Source organism: Ochotona princeps, chromosome 19, assembly GCF_030435755.1.
Source record: "Ochotona princeps isolate mOchPri1 chromosome 19, mOchPri1.hap1, whole genome shotgun sequence".
In the NCBI taxonomy this organism is placed as follows: Eukaryota; Metazoa; Chordata; class Mammalia; order Lagomorpha; family Ochotonidae; genus Ochotona; species Ochotona princeps.
This window is the reverse complement of record NC_080850.1, coordinates 2,392,009-2,417,246: the sequence shown is the minus strand read 5'-3', so window position 1 is coordinate 2,417,246 and position 25,238 is coordinate 2,392,009. Positions and strand designations below refer to the sequence as shown.

The 25,238-nt window shown below is 45.7% G+C and overlaps 1 protein-coding gene across 3 annotated transcripts in view; it reads right to left on the bottom strand.

Annotated features, from left to right (window-relative positions):
- UIMC1 (ubiquitin interaction motif containing 1) overlaps positions 1–24,470 on the bottom strand; it is a 94,099-nt gene extending 69,629 nt beyond the window's left edge. For all 3 annotated transcript variants that reach the window (XM_004587388.3, XM_058677218.1, XM_058677220.1), the window contains exons 1-3: positions 24,255–24,470; positions 5,745–5,892; positions 2,882–2,966 (exon numbers count right to left, since the gene is read on the bottom strand). In XM_004587388.3, the coding sequence (XP_004587445.2) occupies positions 2,882–2,966; positions 5,745–5,888 (229 nt within the window). In that variant the 5' untranslated portion in view covers positions 5,889–5,892; positions 24,255–24,470. The remainder of the gene's footprint in view (positions 1–2,881; positions 2,967–5,744; positions 5,893–24,254) is intronic.
- Between the last annotated feature and the right edge of the window lie 768 nt (positions 24,471–25,238).

Here is a 25,238-nt window from a genome sequence, read left to right as displayed (position 1 = left end):
TTGGGAAAAATGATGCCACCGTGTAATCCATGAGTCAGTGATGAATTTGACAAGAGAAAAGAGATTATTTGGAATGAACCAAACTGAAATAAAAAACACCAAAACACATGGGATACAGACAAACAAACAAACAAACAAAAAACAGTATGGACTGGATTATTGATGTTAACACTATCCATGTTGGTTTCCTTATATAAGAGAGAACATACGGTATGTTCTTTTGTGATTGATTCATTTCACTGAACATAATGGTCTCTAGTTGGGACCACCTAGTTGTAAATAGTATAATTTCATTCTTCTTAATAGCTGAATAATATTTCATGGAGTGGATGTACCACAGTTTCTTTAACCACTCTTCTTTGAACGCACATCTGGATTGTTTCCATGTCTTTGCTATTGTGGATTGTGCTGCTGCAAATATAGATTACAGATCCCCTTCTCACATGCAGATTTCACTTCTATTGGGTATATTCCTAGCAGCAGGATAGCTGGGTCATATGGCAAGTTTATTTGTAATTCTCCAAGCACTCTCCATACTGATTTCTACAGTGGTTGTACTAGCCTACACTCCCATCAGCAGTGAAGGAGGGTGCCTTTTTCCCCACATCCACACCAGCAGGTATTGTTAATTGAGTTCTGAATGTAGGCCAGTCTCACTGGAATACAGTTTTTTAACCAAAAATTATGAAACATATATTAAAGCAAGAGGGAAAAATAATACTGTCAAGAGACAAAATAATTAACAGAATCAAACTCAGATATGACTCATATTTTATAAAATCAGATAAGGAGTTTGAAAGAATATTACTAACATTAAAAGTTTAGTGAAGCATGAACAAATGGAAAATTTCAACAGAAAGATGACAACTATGCTAAATAATAAAATAAATTGCTGAAAATGAAAAACATGTTAATGGAGATAAAGAATGAATTCAATGGACTGAAAAGTAGATTCAACAATAGAAGATAATAACGAAGAGCTATGAGAAAACAGCAAACTCCCTAAAATACACGTAACTGAAATCCTAGATGAAGAATGAGAATGGGGAAAAATAAACGGTTTAAAAGGAAAATAGCATGGAGCCCATACACCAGGCTGCCGGGACCTCCCATATGCTTCAGGCCCAGCACTACTGCCAGCATAAGCTACCAATAGGGGGCGTTGGGGGACATGCATTGCCAGGGAAGCAGATCTGGAGACCAACAGAAATAAGAGCCACCAAGGGCTTTTGACATGTACAGAATGACTGCTAGGGGCTTCCACAAATCAGGCCACTACAACTTTAGGCAATCAAGGGAGTTGAGACGAGTAGATAAGAAGGGGGAATCCAGGAGCCTAACTGGATCACACCAAGGTATCACTCAAATGTACAAGACGTGGGGCTGGGGACAGACAGGCAAAGATAGGTGGCAGCACCTACCAGCACTGAAAGCCATGCTTGGGGATAGAACTGGTAGTGGTTTTTTGAGGTCACCCTGATTAGGACTCAGCACCCACTAGTATATGCAAGCACTAGGGCAGGCCAGATTGGAGTAGGTCACAGCACCCACCAGCAAAAACTGAAACTGAGGGTGGGCTGGGCCAGGTTAGGCTGCAGCAGACTCTGGCATGGGCAAGAACCAGGACTTGGAGATAGGAATGGCAGGGTTATTTGGGGTAAAACCACAGGCCACAGCACCCATCAGTGTGATAAGAGTTGGGTATGAGTGTGGGACAGGCTGGGCTAAGTCGCATTATCCACCAGCTCACAAGAAGGTCAGGATTGGGATAGGCCAGGAAGGAAGGAATTCTTCCAGGCTACCTTGAGAAAGCTGCACCACCCACCAGGGTGCATGAGAGTCAGGCTTTGGGATGGGATGGGCTTGGCTAGGTTGCAGTATGCACCCATGATAGTTGAGACTGGGTGTGGGCCAGGCTGGGTCACAGCACCTGCTGGCACAAATGAGTGGGCCTGGGAGGAGTTATAAGGGGTTTCCCAAATTAGGCTGCAGCTCCCACTGGTATATGCAAAAACTGAGGCTGGGGATGGGTTGGGCCAGGCAGGGCTAAGCTACGGCACTCACTGGCAAGGTTCTTCAGGTTCGCCTTGACAGGCCACAGCACCCACCAGTACACGCAATAACCAGGCTTGGAAGCAGGCTAGACTGGGCTAAACCATACCTGCTGCTTCATATGAGAGCTGGGATTGGGAGCAGGACTAACCAGGCAACTGTACTCCCACTGATAAAATTTGCTGGCTGGTGCAGGAGACGGACTGAACCTGACCCCACATCAATTGGCACAACATGACAGTCAGGTCTGAGGACCTCCTAGGTGAGGTCTCAGGGAACTCCACAACTGGACCACTGTGCTCACACTCCAAACTCAGGAGAAATCACAAGATCATGTGGTTGGAACCCAGAGCATCCAGGATTCAAACCAGTGGCCATAGTGAATGCTGGTGTTTCAAGTAGTGACTTTACCCACTAGCCAAATGCCACTAGCCAAGTTCCACAGCATAGGATTCCAATCACAAAAATAGTCAGAGGTACCATTTTTCAAACCTATTCTAAGTAAGTGCTTAGTAAATTTTTATTGTGTTTTGTTGATGAGCAAACAGGGAAGAGCTGAAGGCAATACATGACCCAAAATTCATGCAACAAGGCATAACACAAGGATCCAAGCCCAACTGTCCCCAACTATGAAAGGAGGTCACACTTTAAATTTCAACATTCGGCCTCTACGAAATCTAAACTGCAGGTAATTCTATAAGCAACTCCTAAAATTTTAATAGACTCCAAGATAAACAGGAAGCAAATCATTTAAAGAACTTATAATACAAAAGTATCAAATCTATAATTTAAATTCCAAATCATTCTCAACACAAATTTGAAAACATACGTGCAATTTTTCTTGTAGCCAGACGCTTTGCTCTGTTAGACTGTTTTGTCTTTGTTTTCTGCAATCCATTCTCCTCCCTTGGTTCCTATTAAAAAACAAATATGTCAGGGTGGTTGTCATTAAAAGTAGCAGTTTCCAGGGCAGAAAATAAAGAAGTTGAGACCATTATGACATAATGGGAGAAGCCACGCTGACATGGCAGTATCCCATGTAAACACTGGCTCCAATCTTGCCTTGCTCCACTTCCCATTCAGCTCCTTGCTAATGTACCTAGGAAAGCAGGAATCCTTGGGCCCCTACACCCACACAGGAGATCTGGAAGAAACCCCTTGTGTGCTCGCTTCGGCAGCACATATTCTAAAATTGGAAGAAACCCCTTGCTTCAACTATAGCCATTTGGGGAATGAACCAATAAATGGAAGATACCTCTCTGTCTCTCTAACTCTGCCTTTTAAGTAAATAAATAATAAAGTGTACAATGAACTGTACACTTAAAATGGTTAAGATTGCAATTGTAATGTTATATACACTTTGCAACAATAAAAAGGAACAGATATTTGGTATAGCAGATAATATTCTGCCTGTTTGAGATGTCCACAATATATCAGAGTACTTGGATTCAAGTTCCTACTCAGCTCCTGGTTCCAGCTTCCAGCTAATGTACACACCGGGAGGCAGCTGGTGATAGCTCAAGTACTTAGACTGCCACCACCCACATGGAAGATCTGGACTGGGTTCCAAGCTCCTGGCTGTGGCCTGACCCAATACCCTCTACTGTACAGTCAGACAGCAAGCCGACAGACAGACCTCTGTTTCTGTTTTTCAAATACATATTTTTCAAAAATTTTAAGAGAAAAATATGATCCCACCTCACACGAAAAGAAAAAGGACCTCAAACCTTTATTTTTCTTTAATGTATACAAGAACCGAACTGGGACGTGGCACAGACCTGACTAGTACGCACTAGAAACTGGCACATGTAGGAACTGGGGCTAGACACAGACCTGGTAGGGGTTACTGAAGGTCACCCTAACTAGGTTGCAATTCCCACTAGTGTGCATAGGGGCCAGGTCTGTGACACACTGGGCTGGGATGGGCCACAGCACCCATTGGTTTGCATAGGACATGGGGCTGGGGACAAAACTGACCCGGCAACTACAATCATCAGCTTAGGCTGATGCAGGTAACAGACTGAACTTGATCCTATACTGGCTGGCAAGTACAAAAGTCAGGTCTGGGGCCTGGCACAGTGGCCTAGCGGCTAAAGTCCTCGCCTTGAAAACCCCGGGATCCCATATGGGCGCCGGTTCTAATCCTGGCTACTCCACTTCCCATCCAGCTCCCTGCTTGTGGCCTGGGAAAGCAGTCGAGGACGGCCCAATGCATTGGGACCCTGCACCCGCGTGGGAGACCCGCAAGAGGTTCCAGGTTCCCGGCATCGGATCGGTGCAGCACCAACCGTTGCGGCTCACTTGGGGAATGAATCATCGGACAGAAGATCTTTCTCTCTGTCTCTCCTCCTCTCTGTATATCTGACTTTGTAATAAAATAAATAAATCTTAAAAAAGAAAAAAAAAGAGTCAGGTCTGGCGCCATCCCAGGTGAGGTCTCCTGGGGGGACTGCCCAACTGGACCACTGAGCTCAAAACCCCAGCCACAGAGAAGATCATAGGTTCAACTTAGGAATGAATGCATGTGTTAGGACTGTATCTCCTTAATTGTTGATGCCCGTGCAGTGGACAACATGCCCACTTCCATATGCGGAACAAGACAGCCACCTCATTTGGCCTGCAGAGGACATTGAGTGCCAAGTCAGAAGATGGATCACAGAACGGGATGGACAACTCTCCTGGCTGAACTTTGGCAGCAAGTGTCTGGGTGAGTGCGTGCACTCGGGTAGGACTCTGTCAGACAGAGACACTTTGGAAGGATTTTCTCAACTCTGGAGCAATGAAACTAACAGCATCTCAGAAGTATCAAAATCACTCAAGCAATACTTTCAGAACATTCTTTGTCCACATCGGGATTTCTAAGATTATATCAAACGGACATCCCCCCTCCCCGAGTGCCGGTGTGGTTAGGCCCCTAGGAACAGCCCACTGTCTCCCCATCATCCCTCTCCATCCACCCAATACAGGAGAAAAGTCAAGAAAAAGAAATTGGAAGCATTTGTCCCACCCACCTTCTCCTATACCTTGACCCTCCCCACCCTAATCAGTGGCCCTCATGGATATATATCCTTGTCAACTATGTAAACATCAAAAGAAAAAAAATAGAATAAGGAGAAGGTAAAATGATGCAAATACAATCCAGGAGAATGTGGCTAGCAGGTGAAATAAACAAACTCCATTGAACAAATAGAAATATGAGACAAAAGAGAAATTGAGACCTAAAGAACTTTCTAATTAGACTTTCTACAATGATGCAAATGCTGCATTGCTGTGCTAATTCAACAGACACTAAACTACTGCAGAAGAGGAAAGGATTTTTTTTTTTAATTTGTGTCTATACAGTTACAAATGGCTGGTGCTATTTTGGATAGGTCCTATCTACTTACTTAAATGAATTCATATTTTTGTGCCCTTTCTAGGCACATTAAGATTTACATTTGGTTTACACTATTCACATAGCCTTAAAATATCATCTTGGATTAATATCATCATAAAACTGGAGAACTATGATCCATCCTCAGTCAAAAAGGATGATTCCTTTCCTTTAAGTAATTTTAAGTTCATTTACAAATCAAAATGAAACTGAATAAAATTTTCCTGGTTTTGGCAAGCCTGTATTAACAAGTTGCAAAACCAAGTAACCAACAATAATTCTAATCTGAGACCCAGGCTCCACTTTTTAGAATACTAACCTCTCCGTCACTATCAGATATGACAATGAATGCATCCTCAAGTTTTCGCTTCCTCTTCATAGTGACAGAATTTGTAGTGTCTTCATCTTTCTCCAGGTTCTGTGATTCAGGAGTTTCTTTAACTTTTTTCTTTCTTCGTGGCATCCTTCTGTTTGAAATACAAAGATAAATAATTCACTTAAAGATTCCTAGAAGCTATTCAATTCTGTCAAGTAGAAGAAAAAAGATACTCATTTAACACAAGAAAACTACATTCCTGAACTGTTAATTAAAAACTGCATTTTGGGAAGTGGGTATTTACCCTAATGATTAAGATAGCTGCATCCTGGGCCCGGCACAGTGGCCTAGCGGCTAAAGTCCTTGCCTTGAATGTGCCAGGACCCCATATGGGCGCAGGTTCTAGTACCGGCAGCTCCACTTCCCATCCAGCTCCCTGCTTGTGGCCTGGGAAAGCAGTCGAGGACAGCCCAAAGTCTTGGGACCCTGCATCCATGTGGGAGACCCGGAAGAAGTTCCAGGTTCCCGGCTTTGGATCGGCGCAGGACCAGCCGTTGTGCTCACTTGGGGAGTGGATCATCAAACGGAAGATCTTCCTCTCTGTCTCTCCTCTCTGTATATCTGACTTTGCAATAAAAAAAATAAATAAATAAATCTTTAAAAAAAAAAAAAGATAGCTGCATCCCATATTAAAATATCTGGGTTCAATTTCCCGCTCTGACTCCAGCTTCCTACAAATGCAGAACCTGGGAAGAGTAATTGCGGCTCAATTAATTGGATTGCCACTCAGCTGGGGAGACCTCGACTGCATTTCAAGGCCGCCTTTGGTCACTGCAGACAACTGGGATACAAACTAGCAAGTGAGAGCTTTCTTTGTTCCCCACTCTTTCTCTACTTAAATAAATTTTTTAAAAGCTTGTATTTTTTTCCTACAAAGGAAAATATATCTATAAATACATAAATCTCTAGAAATTGCAAGCAGTAATAATTTATCCTATTTTATATATTAACATGGATAACTACTTTTCTCAATACACATTGATAACTGACAACCACAAGATTTTTTTTTAAGATTTATCTACTTATTTGAAAGGCAGAGCAACAGAAAGAGATGAAGCGACAAATATGTACAGAAAGGGACCCCAGCAGCCCCACCAGAGAAGGCCAATAACCAGAACTTGGCCAGGCTGAACCAGAACTATGCATTCCAGCCTGGTCTTTGACACGGGTGTCGGGCACAAGTAGTTAGGCCACCTTTCACCGCCTTCCTGGTGCATCAGCAGGAAACAAGATCAGAAGCCAAGCAACCAGTTCTCAAACCAATACTCCAATAAAGGATGCCAGCATCACAAACAATGATTTAATCCACTACACCACAATACCAACTCCTATAATGCAATTTATTTTAAAAATAAATAAATTCCCTTATAAAGGGAACCTACATAAGTCACACCTTAGGTCCCAGTATGATGGCTACACTGGCTAATCCTCCACTTGCAAGCACCAGAATCCTACCCACGTGGGAGTTAGTTTGTGTCCCAAATGCTCCACTTCCCATCCAGCTCCCTGCTTGTGGCATGGGAAAGCAGTGGAAAATGGCCCGAGCCCTTGGGACCCTGCAATCACATGGGAGACCTGGAAGAAGCTCCTGCCTGCTAGTTTCAAACCAGCCCAGCTCTAGCCATTGTGGCCATTTGGGGAATGAACCAAAGGATGGAAGATCTCTCCAACACTGTCTCTCTCTCTCTCTGTGCATGTGTGTAACTCCGCCTTTAAAACAAGTAAATCTTTAAAAAAGCAGCAGCAGCAGCAGCATTCTCCTTAAAAAGCAAGACAAGAATATTTGCCTAAGTCATTAAACATTGTATCAGAGGTTCTAAGTAGGTCAATCAAATAAGAAGAAATAAAAGACACTCAAATTATAAAGGAAGAAGAAACAACCACAATTTGTACATAAGATCTTATACTTTTAAAATATATAGGAAATTCATAAAATCTATCATTAACTAATGCATGAGTTCATCAAGGATGTAGAACAAATCAAAATATAAAAATGAAATTAGGGCCCGGCGGTGTGGCCTAGTGGCTAAAGTCCTTGCCTTGAACACCTCAGGATCCCATTTGGGTGCCAGTTCTAATCCCAGCAGCTCCACTTCCCATCCAGCTCCCTGCTTGTGGCCTGGGAAAGCAGTTGAGGATGGCCCAAGGCCTTGGGACCCTGCACCCGCATGGGAGACCTGGAGGAGGTTCCAGGTTCCTGGCTTCGGATCGGCGCAGCACCGGCCGTTGCGGCCTCTTGGGGAGTGAATCATCGGATGGAAGATCTTCCTCTGTCTCTCCTCCTCTCTGTATATCCGCCTTTCCAATAAAAATAAATAAATAAATAAAACCAAAAAAAAAACAAAAAACAAATCTACAGCCCTATGAAGAGGCAATACTTTAAAAAAAAATGAAATTAACTGCTATATACTACCAATAAATCTACATTGGGTGGGTGAAAGCAAGTCTGGAGGTAAAGACACTTGAGACACCCCCATTCCAGTTCAAGTCCTGGCTCTGCTTCCAACTGCTGTCTCCTAACAGGTACCCTAGGAGGCAGCAGATAACTGGTTAAAGGGAGTTAGTCACTGGCCCCCACAGGGAGTCCTGGTTCAGTTCTAAACTCTCAGTTTTGGCTTGGCCCAGCCCAAGCTACTGTGGGCATATGGCAATTGAACCAGCAGATCTTACTGCCTCTGCCTCTATAATAAGTAAATAGGTAAACAGGTAAGATTCGTACGGATAGTAAATCATGAATTTTTACATAGACCTATATAGTTGAAAGAAATTAAAGAAGATATGCATAAATACAAAGACTTATAATGTTCATGAATTGGAAAATTAGATATTTTTAACATGATGACCCTAAACTGTTCTATAAATACAACAAGACCATCAACGAAACTGTAATTGACTTTTTCTGTGTGTTTATGCGTGGAAACAGACAAGCTGACCCTAAAATTCAAATGTTAATGAAAAAAACAGACACAGAAACATTAGCCAGAGTGAAGTAAAGAGGGCACATTCCAGGAAATAGGAGAGGACAGACTGATGGCAAAGGGGCACCTGGAGACTGATGGATACAGGAAAATAACAGAAATGGTGTGGTGTTGCAATTACTCATTATGCCAGTGACATTCAGCAAATGGTGATCTGAAATCCACCAGCAGCCGGAACTCCACCAGCAGCCAGGTGGGAACAGGCATTCACCAGGAACTTGGGAGGTGAACCCAAAGAATTGCCCGTCCTGCTGCTTTACCTGATTTGACCAGAGGCAGAGACAGAGCAGCAGATCCCAAACAGGCGGTGAGGGAATAGGTTGGATGCCACAGCCCAAGCCACTAGTAGAGCCAAATTGGGTGCCATCTTGTGTAGGGAGGCAATGGATATGGGACAGGACTACGACATGCACTAAGCTGAGAGAGAACTCATTTCAGGTTTAGTGAATTGAAACAATGTGGCAACCTACAGGTTCCACCCAAAATAGGTCCAGGTAGCCATCAGACCTAATGGCCAGCAGATCAAGAACTCTACAAGTTGCACATCAGGTGCCATTTTGTACAGTGTGGCAAAGGCTTTGAGATTGCAAGGACAACAGTGAGCTACACATGTGCTGAGCTGTGAGCAAAACTAAGCTCATTATACTGCATCGGTCCCACATCAAAACTAATACTAACTTTGGCATCTTATGACTCAAAATAGGTCTGTGTGGCCCTCAGATCTAACAGCCAATAGTTCCAGCAAGATCAGCACCACCAGCAACCTAGCTATATAGGACACCTGGTATCTCACTAATCCTGGGAACTGTGAAAACCAAAAATGTTACACAGACAACAGTGCAACAACAGTGTGAGATCATAGGAGACAGAGTTTTGAGCCAACAGCTAGGCTACAGAGACCATGGTGGAAATCTAACATAAGAACCCAGATCTGAAGCTTGCTGGAGGGAGTGGCACAAGCGACTGCAAACAAAAAAATGTGTACCAAACACAGTAAGTGAAATTGAATTGCAGACCTGTGGGTGACACAGCTTGGAAACCTGCCCTAAGAAGAAGAATCTGCTAACCAGAAGTACAATGACTAAGAGCAAAAGAAGAGACAACAGCACAATGAATATTACTGAAGATTCCCGTGCAAAGGAGCAAAAGCCTTTGCCAACATGAGAGTTAACTGAGGCATACATCGAGAAAATGGGGGATACAGAATTCAAAACACTTGTTATAAAGCTTTTTATCAAAAAAAGTAAAAAAAATTTCTTTCAATAAAAAAAGCTTTTTATCAACAATGAGAAGCACATGCAGGCAACACAAGAATTCAAGGAATGTGTCACACAGCAAATAGCAACACTGAAACAAAATCAAGCTGAATTATTGGACATGAAGGACACAATAGAGCAAATTAAAAATTCAATGGAAAAATTATGCTTCAATACTATAAACTGCTAAATATAAAAATGAAAATAGACACAAGACAGCTGAATAGTACCCCATAACCATTTTAAGGTATATAGCAGCCAGTTGTGTATAAACTAAAATTGAAATGTCAATGAAGTAGTCACAGGATGTGGTTAAGCACTTGCATTTTCTAACATATTGGTCACTCAATACCGTGTCAATTAACTCCATAATGTTGTAAAAAAAATTTTTTTTTCAATGGAAAGCCTCAATAATAGGATGAAGAAGGCAGAAGAAAGAATCTCAGAATTGGAAGATATTTCTTGTCACAATGGGGAAACAATCAAAAAGCTGGAAGTAGAGCTGGGTCAAACTAAAACAAGTATTCAAGAATTAAGAGACATTATTAAAAGGCCAAATATAAGAGTTATGGGAGTTCCAAAAGGTGCAGAAAGAGAAGCTGGGTTTAAAAATGTATTTAATGAAATAATAAAAGAAAACTTCCCCAATCTGGTGAAAGAATTGAGAAACAACATCCAGTAAGGACACAGAACTCCCAACATGGTTGACCAAAAGCAATCTTTACCACAACACATGATAATCAAGCTCTCTTAAATGTGCTCATGAAAAAAAAAAATCAACTGACATATAGAGGAATGCCAATTAAACTCGCAGGAGACCTCTCACAGGAAACTCTACAGGCAAGAAGAGAATGGAGCAACATATTCCAGATTCTAAAAGCAAACAATTGTCGGCCCAGGATAATATACCCATCAAAGCTTTCCTTTGTCTTTCAAAATGAAATAAAATTCTTCCACAGTAAAGTTAAAATATGCCACTTCCACACCTGCCCTACAAATGATACTTACAGATGTTCTCGACAGAGAAGAGGAATAGCTCTCATCAATGCGAAAGGCCAATGTGAAGAACGTCCCAGTAAAATAACAACAGAAGACTAACTCAATGCTAAATGACAGGACCAAATTACCACCTACTTATATTTACCCTGAATGCAAATGGTTTACATGAATGAAATGTCAAACTAGTAGACTGGATTAAAAACACAAAACCCATCTATTTGTTACCTGTAAGAGATCCATTTCACCAACAAAGATCAGTGAAAACTATCTCATGGATTTTGATATTTTTGGTTTTGGTTTCATTTCTTCAAAACACTTTTTTTCTCACTAAATTCTTCAATGATTCATAGATCATACAGTAGGCATCATTTCAAGAAGGTTCTTGATTTTCTTTTTCATTTCTTCAGGGACACATTAGTTATTTAGCAGCATGTTATTTAACTTCATGGTGTCGTAAGTTCCTATTTTTTTCTTCCTGTTGTTGATTTTGTTTTGTGGCTTTTCACATAGGGGGATTTTTATTGACTGTGTAGTAGAGACTGACATGTCCAGATACGAGGATACAGTGCAGTATGCATCTCTACTTTCGGATTAAGGATGGACTCCCAGTGACACTGCTGGGTGTGTCTTGACAATGGGATGCTGGACTCTCTGCCACTGTCCATGCCCACAATGATGGACTTATAACTGTTTATGAGGAACTATGCTGTTGTAATGATATGGGAGAACTCGGGGCGAGGTGGGGGAGATTGGGGAGGAGGTAGGGTTAATCTCAGGGCCTACGGAACTGTACAATAAAATGAAAATACTATGAAAATAATAATTTAAAAAGGGAAAAATCATCTTGAAAAATAAAAGGCCTATTCAACTTGCAAAGAAATGAATTCAATGATTAAAAATAAATTAATTTTTAAAATTTTAATGCAAAGGTCAACAAAATCAAATAAAAAGAACACAGAGTTTTGATTTAAACACTTCAATTTCAAAACTTAGTACTTTAAAGGTAGTTATTGAGACAATGTATACAGTTATAAAGAAACTCTAAAAATACACATAAATTTACTGTTAACTAATTTTCGCTAAGGTTTCCAAAAACAAAGAACATTCTTCAACAAATGGTACTAGGATAACTGGATATACATACACAAAAGATTGAAATAACCCCAGCTGTAGGCAATCACCTAGACTGCCCAGTACCTAGGCAAATGTTACACTGCTGGGAAAAAGCAGGAAGTAACTGGCGTGCATTCTGGGCCTAGTTAATACTAAGTTTGTGTTAACTACACCATTATGCCAACACAGTTACCTATTCTAATTGTTTTTTCTGGTTTTGATAAGAGGGAAGGTGGGGAACTCCAGCCCACTGGACTCAGACCCTAGTCACAGGGAAAATCACAAGATGAGTAGTCTGACCATGGAGTGTATGTATCAGGACTGGGCAGCCTCAGTTGCTGACGCCTGTGCAGTGGCGAACATACCCAGATGCACATGGGGGACATCAACTAGCAGGCAACATCAACTAGCCTCATCAGAGGACAGGGAGCAGAAAGGGTTGGACAGTTCTCCTGGTCAAGCTTTGCAACATTTCCATCGATGCATTAAGGTGGACTTTGTCAACCAACGGACCTTGGAAAGATTTATTAACCTTTGAGCAACAAAACTGATGTCTCAGAACTATCAAAACCACTTAAGTAACACCCTCGGAACACTCTTTCCCACAATGGGTTCTCTAGGACATCATCAAAGACCATGCCCATCCCCAGATGCTGATGCAGTTTGATGTCTCTTTTCCCTACTCCCCAGCAGCTACGAAAGGGGGGAGGGGTAAAACACTGCACACACCTTCCTCCGTACCCCACCATTTCCACCATAATCAGAGGCCACATGGACATGCATTCCTCTCAACTATGTAAACAGTATTAAAAATAAAACTTCTATGTTGAGATGAAATTGTATGTACATATACAAAAGCAATAACAGTAGAAAGATCAGAATACCATCTAAATTAAAAACCTTTGTACTCCAAACTCCAAGCATCAATGATGTGAAAAAAATTCTAGAATCAGAAGTAATGCAAATTATCTACGGAAAACAAGATTTGTATCCAGAATATGTAGGAATGCTTGCATCTCAATAGTAAAAACATATAATCAAATTTACAAATGGGTAAGGGATTGAATCAACATTTCTCCAAAGACAGACAAATGCCCAAGAACACATCCAAAAATGCCCAACATTATGAGTCCTAAGGGAAATATAAATCAGAACTACAGATATTATTTCATAACCACTATGGTTGTTATGAAAAGAAAAAATAGCAAATGTTGATGAGAAAGTACAGGAACTCAAATCCTGTTATGGTGTCAATGGGAATATAAAATGATGCAGCCCTATGGAGAAAAAAAAAATGAATACATTCTACAACATCAATCAACCTTAAAAGCATTATATTAAATGAAACAAGTCAGACACAAAAGGCATACACTGTAAGATGCCATTTATACAAAACATACAGAATAAACAAATACACTGATCAGAAAGCAGATTAGTGATACTAGGGTAGAAGAAAATTCCAGTGGGTGCTGTGAACTGGCTCCTCCTAGCCTGCCCCCAACCTGACCCACACATATGTCAGCAGGTACTATAACCCAGCCTGGTCTGGGCTGCTCCCAGTCCAGGTTCTTGTGCTCACCACCGGAGAATGCATCCTGACAGAGGAGCTCCCCAAGCTCCTCAATCATGCCATCTCCTAGTCACAGATCTCATGTATACTACCGATGGATGTTCTGCTCAGCACAACCTGTCCTAGCATTTACTGCAGGTAGGACAGCCTTGCCTAACCAGCCCACATCCATTCCAGTTCTTACAGGTCAATGCTACAGGCCTGCCTGGCCCACCCCCAGACCCAACTGCCACATGGTTCAACAAGTACCAAGACCTGGCCCAACCCATCCTACACCCACTCTGGCTCTCATGAGCGCCAGTAGGTGCTGGAGCCTAGCCCAGTCTGCTACATCCTCAGACCCAGTACACATATATGCCAAGAGATGCTGCAGCAATTACAGCCCAGTTTGCTACCTCCATCCGGCTCTCACACATATTCGTAGGAACCTCAGTCCAACCAGGGTGTCACCTAAGCTCCCCAATTAGGCCTGCTTCCAGCCACAGATCTTACACATGCCAGCAGTTGATCCAAATCAGCCAAACGTGGTCCATCCCCCATTTTGGCCTTTGCCACTGGATACTGCAGTCTGGCCTGGCCTGCCCTTAGTCCCAACTCTCACTGGTGGGTGCTACAGCATAGCCCTTCCCAGCCTGTCCCCTATCGTGGTTCTCATGCATACAGTTGGATACAGAAGCCTAGTCTGGTATGGCTCACACCCTAATCTGGCTCCCACACATGCCAGTCTGTGCTATAACTTGGCTTGGCCTGCCTGGGCCACCCCCCCCCCCCAAGCCAGCTCACATGCCTGCTGACAGTGGATCTTGGAAATTCTTCTATTAGACTGTAGTTCCCACCGGTAAGCATGAGAGTTGGACCTGCCTGGTCTGGCCTACCTCCAGCTCCAACTCTCGTGTTTACCAGTGGGAGCTACAGTTTAACAGAGAAGTTTCCAAAATCCACAGCCAGATTCATTCTGAGATCCAGATCTCACGTGTTTCAATAGATGCTAGGGCCCTGCCCAGCATAGTCCACCCCCAGCATCAGGCTTTGTCAATCCTGGTGGATGCTGCGTTCCAGCTGGTCCCCACACCCAATTCCTGGGTGAACATGTGGGTGCTCAACCTGGGCCAACCTAGCCTACTCTGAACCCCAGTTCCCATGAGCGTTGTTGAGTTTCGTAGTCATGCCTAGCTTGGTCATCACCACCCCCAGCTCTCACGCAAACCACTGGGTATTGCAGTACCATAGGGATAAGCCCACAAATTCCCCAGAAAATCTGCCCAGACCTTGCTCTCACACATTCTAATTAGTATCATGGCCCAGCCTAATATGGCCCACCCTCTGCTCTGACACTCAATGGCAGGTACTGTGACTTAGTCCTGCCAGGTAAGCCCCCCACCAGACTTAACATTCATGTGCACCAGTGGGCTGTGAAAAGCAACAAAATGAGCTAAGGTACACCCACATGAGAGACCTAGAAGTTCCTGGCTCCTGACTTTAGAACAACTTAGTTCCAGCCACTGCGGCCATCTGGAGAGTAAAACAGCTGATAGAAAAGTTTTTGTTTCTCACTCTCTCTGTAATTCTGATTTTCAAATAAACAATAAATTTTTTAAAAATTCAATCACTTCTCTTTGCTTTTATAAACATTTTTACCATTAACATGATCCACAATGTATGTCTTACATGTATTATCTGACCTCCTGCCAGATTCCTCTTGTGCTAATAAGCCTTTTTTCAGTTCTTAAAATTCAGCCGGGCCCGGGCAGCGTGGCCTAGCGGCTAAAGTCCTCGCCTTGAAAGCCCCGGGATCCCATATGGGCGCCGCTTCTAATCCCAGCAGCTCCACTTCCCATCCAGCTCCCTGCTTGTGGCCTGGGAAAGCAGTCGAGGACAACCCAATGCATTGGGACACTGCACCCACGTGGGAGACCTGGAAGAGGTTCCAGGTTCCCAGCTTCGGATCGGCGCGCATCGGCCCGTTGCGGCTCACTTGGGGAGTGAAACATCGGATGGAAGATCTTCCTCTCTGTCTCTCCTCCTCTGTGTATATCTGGCTGTAATAAAAATGAATAAATCTTTAAAAAAAAAAAAAATTCAGCCATGGGCCAGGCACGGTGGTCTAGTGGCTAAAGTCCTTGCCTTGAATGCACCGGGATCCCATATGGGCGCCAGTTCTGGTCCCAGTGGCTCCACTTCCCATCCAGCTCCCTGCTTGTGGCCTGGGAAAGCAGTCAAAGACAGCCCAAGGCCTTGGGACCCTGCACCCGCGTGGGAGACCTGGAGGAGGTTCCTGGCTCCTGGCTTCACATCGGTATAGCACCAGCCGATGTGGTCGCTTCAGGGTGACTCATCGGACGGAAGATCTTCCTCTCTGGATCTCCTCCTCTCTGTATATCTGACTTGCAATAAAACTAAATAAATCTTTAAAAAAAAAAAATCCAGCCATATGGGTTGGGACGCAGTACCTGTCAGTTCGCGTAATGTATGGGGCTAGGGCAGAACTGACGAGTCAGCTGTATCCACCGGTATGTGCAGTGGTTGGTGGTGCAGTTGACAGACCACACCTGACCCTGCAATGGCTGGTGCACACAGCAGTCAGGTCTGAGGTCACCCCAGGGGAGGTTTCTTGGAGGATTCCCCAACTAGACCGCTAGACTCAGATCCCAAACACAGAGAAAACAGTCACAGGATGTATGGTCCGACCTTGGAGTGCAGGTGTTGGTACTGGGCCTCCTCAGTTGCTGATGCCTATACAGTGAACAGCATGCCCAGAAACACATGGAGGACATGATGGCTAGCTCATCTGGGCCAGTAAAGGATGTCAACTGCCTCACTGTGGGACACAGAGCAGAAAGGGTTGGACAATCCTCCTGGTCAAGCTTTGCAACATGTTCCTGAATCTGTAAATGCACTAAGATGGACTTTGTCAACCAACAGACCTTGGAAAGATTTTCTCAACCAACAACAAGCAATGAAACCAACAGCTTCTCAGAAATACTGAAGTAATACCCTCAGAATACTTTTCCCCACATCAGGTCTCTAAGGCATCATCAAGTGTCCATCCCTATCTTCAGGTTCTGATGTAGTTTGACAAGAAGCAGCAACCCCTTCCTGCTCCTCCTCTAGGAACACAGAAAGAAAGAACGATTGAAGCATTTGTCTCACCCACCTTCCTCCACACCTGACCTTCTCCACCCTAATTGGATGCCCACATGGGTATGCATCCCTCTCAATTATATTAAAAAAAAAATAAAAGAATATTAAAATTTCAAAAACAGGAAAATAAAATTCAGCCATATTTCTTTTCTTTCATAGTGCTTTTGTACATGCTTCTATATGCATAAATGATTCCTTCAACATTACCCTTTATGTAGTTAAATCTTTTTCATCTTTAAGATGAGATGGGTCGCTCCAACTAGGCTGCACTTCCACTGGTTTATGTGAGGGCCTAGTGTGTGCTGGGCAGAATCAAGTTGGACTGCAACACACATTGGTTTCAGTAGAAGACAGGGCTGGAAACAGAACTGATCCAGCAATTGCAACCACCAGGTGATTGGGGCGATGGACTGTGCCGGGCCCTGTACGTACAAGTACACACAAGAATCTGGTCTGGGATCACCTCAGACAAAGCTTCTTTTGGGATCACCCCAATCGAACTGCTGGACTCAGAACCCTAACCATGAAGAGAAGTGCAGGTTCTACAGCCTGCCATGGAGTGCAAGTGCCAGGGCCAAGCCTCCTCAGAGGCTCAGACGGAGCACATTCCCAGGTGCACATGGAGGATATGGCAGTCCATCGGAACCTGCAGAGGACACCTGGCACCACAACGAGGACAGAACAAATCAATCAACTACCCCAGCCATGTATTGGCAGCGAAAACTGGGCAAATGGAGACTCTAAGGTGGACTACGTCAACCAGTGGATTCTGCAGCTACTTCATCGTGCTTGGAATGGCAAGACTGGCAGCAAATCAGAACTGTTGAACTATCAAAGCCACCTGAGCAAGACCCTCGGAGCATTCCCCACATCAGGGACCTGAGATGGGTGGGAGACTGGGTGAGCCTTCTCCCTTTATCTCCCCCTTTACCCCAGATACAGAAAAAAAAATGTGAAAATAATAGTCTTAAAAAAAAAAAGAAATCTTTCACATTGCACAACCAATTGGTTAATCTCTACTACATAGTATGTCTGCTGTTTCACATACTACGCAGGATGTACACATAAACATATTACGCAGTATGTAGTATGTTTCACATACTGCGTAGTATGTGAAACAGCAGACAGAAGACTTTCTCTGCCTGTTTTTATGTCTCTCTCAAGAGCTGTCCCTTTCAAATAATTTTTAAAGATTTAAAAATAAAAATACAGAAGGGATTTTGTATATTGTGGTGCAGCAAGGTAAGCTATCATTTGGGATGCTATGAGTTACTGGATTTGAGTTCCAGCTCCACTTAATCCAAATTTCTAACACACACCTAGGAGGGAGCACAAGATGGCTCATGTGTACTGGGTTCATGCCATACATTCTGGCTGAAGTTCCCGGAAAGGCCCTGTTACAAACATTTGGTGAATTAACTGGCAGTTGGAAAATCTCTTGTCACTCTGCCTTTCAAGTAAGTAAATTGTTTAAAAAGGGCCAGAACAGTGGCACAGTGGGCTAATCCTCTGCCTGTGGTACATACTCCATATGGGAACTGGTTTATGTCCCGGCCGCTCCACGTCTGATCCATCTCCTTGTTTGTGGCCTAGAAAAGCAGTGGAGGATGGTCCAATTCTTTGGGCCTCTGCATCCACATGAGAGACCCAGAAAAATCTCCTGGCTCCCAGCTTCTGGTCGGCTCAGCTGTGGTTGCTGTGGCCATTTGGGGATGCAAAGATCTCTATCTCTCCCTCTAACTCTTTTAAGTAAAAAATAAATTTAAAAAATAAATAACTTGGAAATACAACTATCTTCTTGTAAAATCACAATATCCATGTCTGACTGAGAGGTTAAGACACCAATATACCACGCTTAGTACCTAGGTCCAGTTCCCAGGTCTGGCTACTGACTCCAGCTTCTTGATAATGCAGACCCTGAGACAACAGAAACAGCTGCGGTAGTTAGGCACCTATCACCCACACGGGAGATCTGGATCATCATCCTGGTTGCTGACTTCACCCTTGGTCCAGCACCAGCTCTTCAGGCATTTGGTGAATAAACTAGCAGATGGGAGTTCTCATTCTCTCCATTCTCTCTCTCACAAATAAATTTTTTCCCTTAGCTGTCAGGTTGACACCAAAGTAAAAGGCTCAAAAAGAACTCACTTCTGATTTCAAAACCTACTACAAAGTGAACATAATGAAGACATACAGGGGGAGGGCACCAAGTGGGACTATGCTGCCAGTGCCATGCCACTACCTTGGTGCCACACAGCCCATCAGGAAAGGAATGGCAGATGCTGGGGTGCTGTAGGCTGTCCAGGGAAGGGGGTCTGAGAACACACTGAAATAGGGGCCACTGATGGCACATTTGAAAGGTGTAGAATAACTTCTGGAGGTTTCCACAGATCAGGCCACTGTACTCACAGGTAATCAAGGGAGCTGACACAAAATAGTTAAAAAAGGGAATCCAGAGGGCAGGTCTGGGTCAGACCAAGGCACCTACTCAAACGGGAGAACTGGGCTGGGCTAGGTCACGTCGTCAACTGGCGCATGTAAGAGCCAAGGCTGGAGGGCAGACCAGACAGGGCTAGGCCACAGCACTGGCAGGCAACTATCAGGACAGGGTTGGGCCACGTCACACTAGGCTGCAGCACCAGTCGGCATGTATGATACAGCACTGCTAACAGGCATGGTAAAGGAACTTGGGGAACTCCCTTACTAGTCACAGCTCCTGCTGTTGAGTATGAGAGCCAGAGTTGAGGGCAGGTCAGGCCAGGCAAGACTGCAGCACCATCGACACATATGTGGGCTGGGTCTGGTGATTGGCAAGGCTGCACTAGGCTACAGTATCTGCTAGCATGCAAGAAAGCCAAGACAGGGTGAAGGCCAGGCCAGACCAGGCTGAACCATAGTACCCGCTGGTTCACATGAGAGCTGAGGCTAAGGGCAGGATAAGCTAAGCAAATCTGCAGCACCCATGAGCAAAAGCTGGGACTAGGGAAGGGCCTGACCAGGCCAGGCCATAGCACCTGTCAGCAAGTGCAGAGACCAGGGGCAAGCCATGCCAGGCTGGGCTGCAGCAGTCACCGGCACACACAAGATCTAGTGTGTGTTAACTATACCAGTATGCCAACACAGTTACGTATTCTATTTTCTTTCTTTTTTTTTTTAATTAACAGGAATATCTTTTTTTTTTCCAAAGATTTATTTATTTTTATTGGAAAGGTAGATATGCAGAGAGGAGGAGAGACAGAGAGGAAGATCTTCTATCCAATGAGTCACTCTCCACATGGCTGCAACAGCCAGAGCCAAGCCAATCCAAAAAAAGGATCCTGGATGGGGCCCGGTGGCGTGGCCTAGTGGCTAAGGTCCTCGCCTTGAATGTGCTGGGATCCCGTATGGTCGCTGGTTCTAATCCCGGCAGCTCCACTTCCTCTCTATCTTTCCTCCTCTCTGTATATCTGACTTTGTAGTAAAAATAAAATAAATCTTTAAAAAAAAAAAAAAAAAAGGATCCTGGAGCCTCCTCCGGGTCTCCCACACGGGTGCAGGGTCCCAAGGCCTTGGGCCATCCTGGACCGCTTTCCCAGGCCACAAGTAGGGAACTGGATGGGAAGCAGGGCTGTTGGGATTAGGACCGGCGCCCATATGGGATCCCAGCATTTGCAAGGCAAGGACTGAGATCTTGGCCACAGCTTCAAATGCATGGCACAAACACTGCCCACCCCACCCATATCCTAACTGGTTAAGAGACCACCCATGGGGAACCTTTTGCACATAGGTTCCCATCCAACAAGGAGGGCTCAGGGAACACTTAAAATCCCAAGATCCTTCCTCAAATCTTTGGTGTCTCTTCTTCTCCCCTTTCAAGAGGCATCCCACCTCCCAGCTGTCTTTGGAGGTGCTTTCCCCTCCCCTCTTTCTCCACTCACCTGGTCACTTCACAAATAGAACTTCTCTATCGGCAAAGAAAGAGAGAGAGAGAGAAAAAAAAACACAGGAGCGGAAAAAAAAAACTGAAACATTTATCTCATTCATCTTCCTCCACACCTTGACCATCCTCACCCTAATCAGAGGTCCACATGTGTATATATTCCTCTCAACTATGTACATATTATTTAAAAATAAATAAACACACAAACAAGCAGGCATATGGGAGCCAGTGCGGTGATTCAATACACTAATTCTCTGCGTGTGGTGCCAACATCCCATATGGGCTCCAGTTCGTATCTCAGCTGCACCACTTCCGATCCAACTCCCTGTTTACACCCTAGGAAAGCAGTGAAGGATGGTTCAAGGTCTTGGGACCCTGTATCCACCTGGGATACCCAGAAGAAGCTCCTGGCTCCAGGTTTTGGATTAGCTCAGGTTTTTAGATGGGTCAAAGACCATGACTGTGGTAAAGTATCACCAGGGAAAAAGGACAGAAATAGGGGAGCCAACAGGCACAAGCCAAAAGAAGGGCCCCAAGACAGGATCTAAAGTAGCTTGAACTGCAGAATCCAGGCAGAACACAGGAAAGGGAAAACTCAGGTCAAGCCAGCAGGATAGAAGGCCCAGGACAGTGGGGAGTACCTGAAGAGAATGAGGAGACAGAACCAGAGACTGACAGGAGAGAAGATGCAAGAATCATAATTCCCTAGGAAAACATCATTAACAGTGTGATCTCCATCTCATTAAATGTTGCTCGTATAACTGAGTTATTAAAACTAGTACATTCTGGGCCCGGCGCAGTGGCCTACTGGTTAAAGTCCTCACCTGGGACACGCCAGGATCCCATATGGGTGCCGGTTCTAATCCCCGCAGCCCTGCTTCCCATCCAGCTCCCTGCTTGTGGCCTGGGAAAGCAGTCCAAGACAGCCGAAAGCCCTGGGATCCTGCACCCGCCTGGGAGACCTGGAGGAAGTGCCTGGCTCCTGGCTTCGGATTGGTGTAGTACCGGCCTATGCGGTCACGTGGGGAGCGACTCATCAGATGGAAGCTCTTCCTCTCTGTCTCTCCTCTCTGTATATCTGGCTTTGCAATAAAAATAAGTAAATCTTTTTAAAAACACAAGTACATTCAAATTTAACATGTAATTTCTTAATGGCAGGCAAATCAACAAAAACCCTTCTTCGTAGCATAGCACTGTGGGCTCAACATGTGTTTCCAAGGTATCAAAGCAGAGACAGAATCAATAAAAAGCATTAAGTAGAGGTACCCCACAAATATCAGTTCCAAAATTCCAGTGCTTCCTGAAATTTAGCCATGTTACATTACTGTCTCCACAGCTACTCTGAAAAAATAAAGTTATCAGTAAATTTAAACAAGCAAGTCAATGTATCCCAACAGCTAAATAAAGAACTAAATAAAATAATGGCTTTCCTTCACCCACTTGAACTATAGAATGCTAGAGAATGAACTACTGCTAACTACCAAGGAAGGAGGAATTGAGCCTGGATACAAACAACAACCCTCAATCATGACAGAAACAAAATAGCTTCAGAGGAACACACAAGCTTGAAAGGTGAACCAACAACAAGACTTAACTTATTTTGAGGTAGCACTTCAGGCAGCATCCTTGAAAACCCCCAATTGGGGGAGGGGTATATCACTTGTCACTTTCTTTGAGCACATCCATTACCCTGGTCTAACTGAAGAGCTGCTGACAAGGTAATTTAAGATCTTGACATGCTTGGTACCAAACCAGTCAAAACAGCTTTGAAAGCTCTGGGGTACAGGAAACTTAAGAACAATTTTTATGAGTGACTGACACACCTGTGCAATTCAGTATTCCAGAAATTTGGGGTTAAGTTCTTTCTTTAAACCTAATTACAACAGAGTTGGGACTGGCAGGATGGCTCAGCAAGCTAACCCTGAGTCCTGTGGAACCAGCATCCCGTACCAATGGCTGCTCCACTTCCCATCCAGCTCCCTGCTTGTGGCCTGGGAAAGCAGTCAGACAGCCCAAAGCCTTGGGACCCTGCACCGGAGTGGGAGACATGGAGGAAGTTCCTGGCTTCGGACCTGCTCAACTCCAGCTGTTGTGGCCTGGAGTGAATCAGCGGATGGAAGATCTTTCTGTCTTTCCTTCTCTCTGTAAATCTGCTTTTCCAATAAAAACGAAATTAAACCAAAAAACTAACTACAATGAGCTTGTTTTTTCTGTAACAATAACAACAAAAAACCGGAAATGCACTGCTAGTCTCATACACACACTCACTTTCTTGCCCAGTTTATACTCAGTCTCAAGTTTAGACATAGCCTGAGTTGAATGCTGGATCTACAGTAGATACTTAACGCATGTTAGGGCTATGACAGCCACATCACGATTTTCAGTATATGTGAGAAAACTTGGTCAGCCGGCCAATAAATTAGTCAAAGGTTTTGCTGGAACTCAAGTTCAGCGCATCCGACTCCAAAAACACACTAACTACAAGGCACTGCCTCTCTTGATAGGAAAAAATAAAAAATAAAAACCTAAACTAAAAGCAGCGTTAAGACTTGGTGCTCCCAGCCCAGAACCAGCCAGTGACCAGCTGCGGGACCTCAGTCCCCGCCCTAGGGTCAGCGCCTACTGACCGACTGCGGGACCCTCGGGGGGCCCGGCTTCCAGGGACAGCCCCACTGACCGGCTGCGGGACCCTCGGGGGGATCGGCTTCCAGGGACAGCCCCACTGACCGGCTGCGGGACCCTCGGGGGGATCGGCTTCCGAGGACAGCCCCGCTGACCGGCTGTGGGACCCTCGGGGGGATCGGCTTCCGGGGACAGCCCCGCTGACCGGCTGCGGGACCCTCGGGGGGATCGGCTTCCTGGGACAGCCCCGCTGACCGGCTGCGGGACCCTCGGGGGGATCGGCTTCCTGGGACAGCCCCGCTGACCGGCTGTGGGACCCTCGGGGGGATCGGCTTCCTGGGACAGCCCCGCTGACCGGCTGCGGGACCCTCGGGGGGATCGGCTTCCTGGGACAGCCCCGCTGACCGGCTGCGGGACCTTCGGGGGGATCGGCTTCCTGGGACAGCCCCGCTGACCGGCTGCGGGACCCTCGGGGACCCGGTTTCCGAGCACAGCCCGGCAGGCTGTCACCCGAGGCTGGCGGCGCCGGCGATGAGAGAAAGCGCGGGTGCACCGCCTGTAGCCGCGCACAGGGGCAGAGGAGAACGTGGTGGTGAGGATTTCCACCGGAAACCTCTATCTGGGCGGGAACAGAAAAAGCGAGGGCAAGAACTGCTCTCAACCGACTAGTAACGCGGCCGCCCGCTCCTCTGGGGACCCGCGCGAGGAGAGGAGGCGCAGCCGGCGGCGGCGGGAGAAGGTGCGAGAAGCCAGGCCCGGCCCCCGGCGGAAGCCCGCCCCACACTTGGGAGTCATTAGGCGACCACCCTGACGTCTCCGAGGAGCCAGCCGCCCCCGGCGTCCGGAGAGGCCTACCTGGCTGAGGGGACGCGCCCCTCCGGCGGACGCGCCGAGGAGGCGGGCCGGGGGCGGGCCGGAGGTGTGCCGAGGCGGCAGGTACTCACTCACCGCCGGCACGCGCCGCTCCGCCGAGCCCCTCCTCCGAGGTGCCGGGGGTCGCCAGCGCGTCAGGAGCCGGCGGCCGCCGGGACGCGCCGAGCCCAGGTGCGACAGAAGCCAACGAACGTTCTGGGCTCTCGGGCGCAGGCGCGAGCGTTGGGAGGCGGAACCAAGCAGCGCAGCGGGGGGAGCCGCGGCCGGGACGTACCAAGTGCGCGAGGCGGGGGTGCGCCGCCAGTCCCCCCGAGGGCCGCAGGCGGGGGAGACCGCAGGACCACCGGCTAGCTAGTCCAGAACTAGCCACAGGGCACCAGGCCTCTGCAGGGAACGCTTCAAGGTCGGCCCTGCCACGTCAGAACTGCTCTGGCCCCTTCTTTGCGTGTTGTTAGACTTACACGGAAATAATCAGTTTACGTGATCAGCTAAAACCCACCTCCTCGCATGGTAAAATGTGCATGTTTGATGATTTCAGGAGGAGAGAAATCTTGAAGCTAAAAATTCACACAAGGTGAGTAGAAGAGTAAAATTAGAGCCACTTTTGAGGACAAGTCCACTTCTGCGTGGCGAAATTTTAAATGTGCACCATAATTACTCCGAAATTTCACATGTAAGAAAAAATATAGGAAGTCCTTCAGATGTGCCCAGGAAGACGTTCCAGATACAACTTTTGAAAAATGTAAACAGGGCCCGGCGGCCTGGCCTAGTTGTTAAAGTCCTTGCTTTGAATGCGCCGGGATCCCATATGGGCGCCGGTTCTAATCCCAGCAGCTCCACTTCCCATCCAGCTCCCTGCTTGTGGCCTGGGAAAGCAATCGAGGACGGCCCAAAGCCTTGGGTCTCTGTACCCACGTGGGAGACCTGGAAGAAGCTCTGGGCTCCTAGCTTTGGATCGGCTCAGCT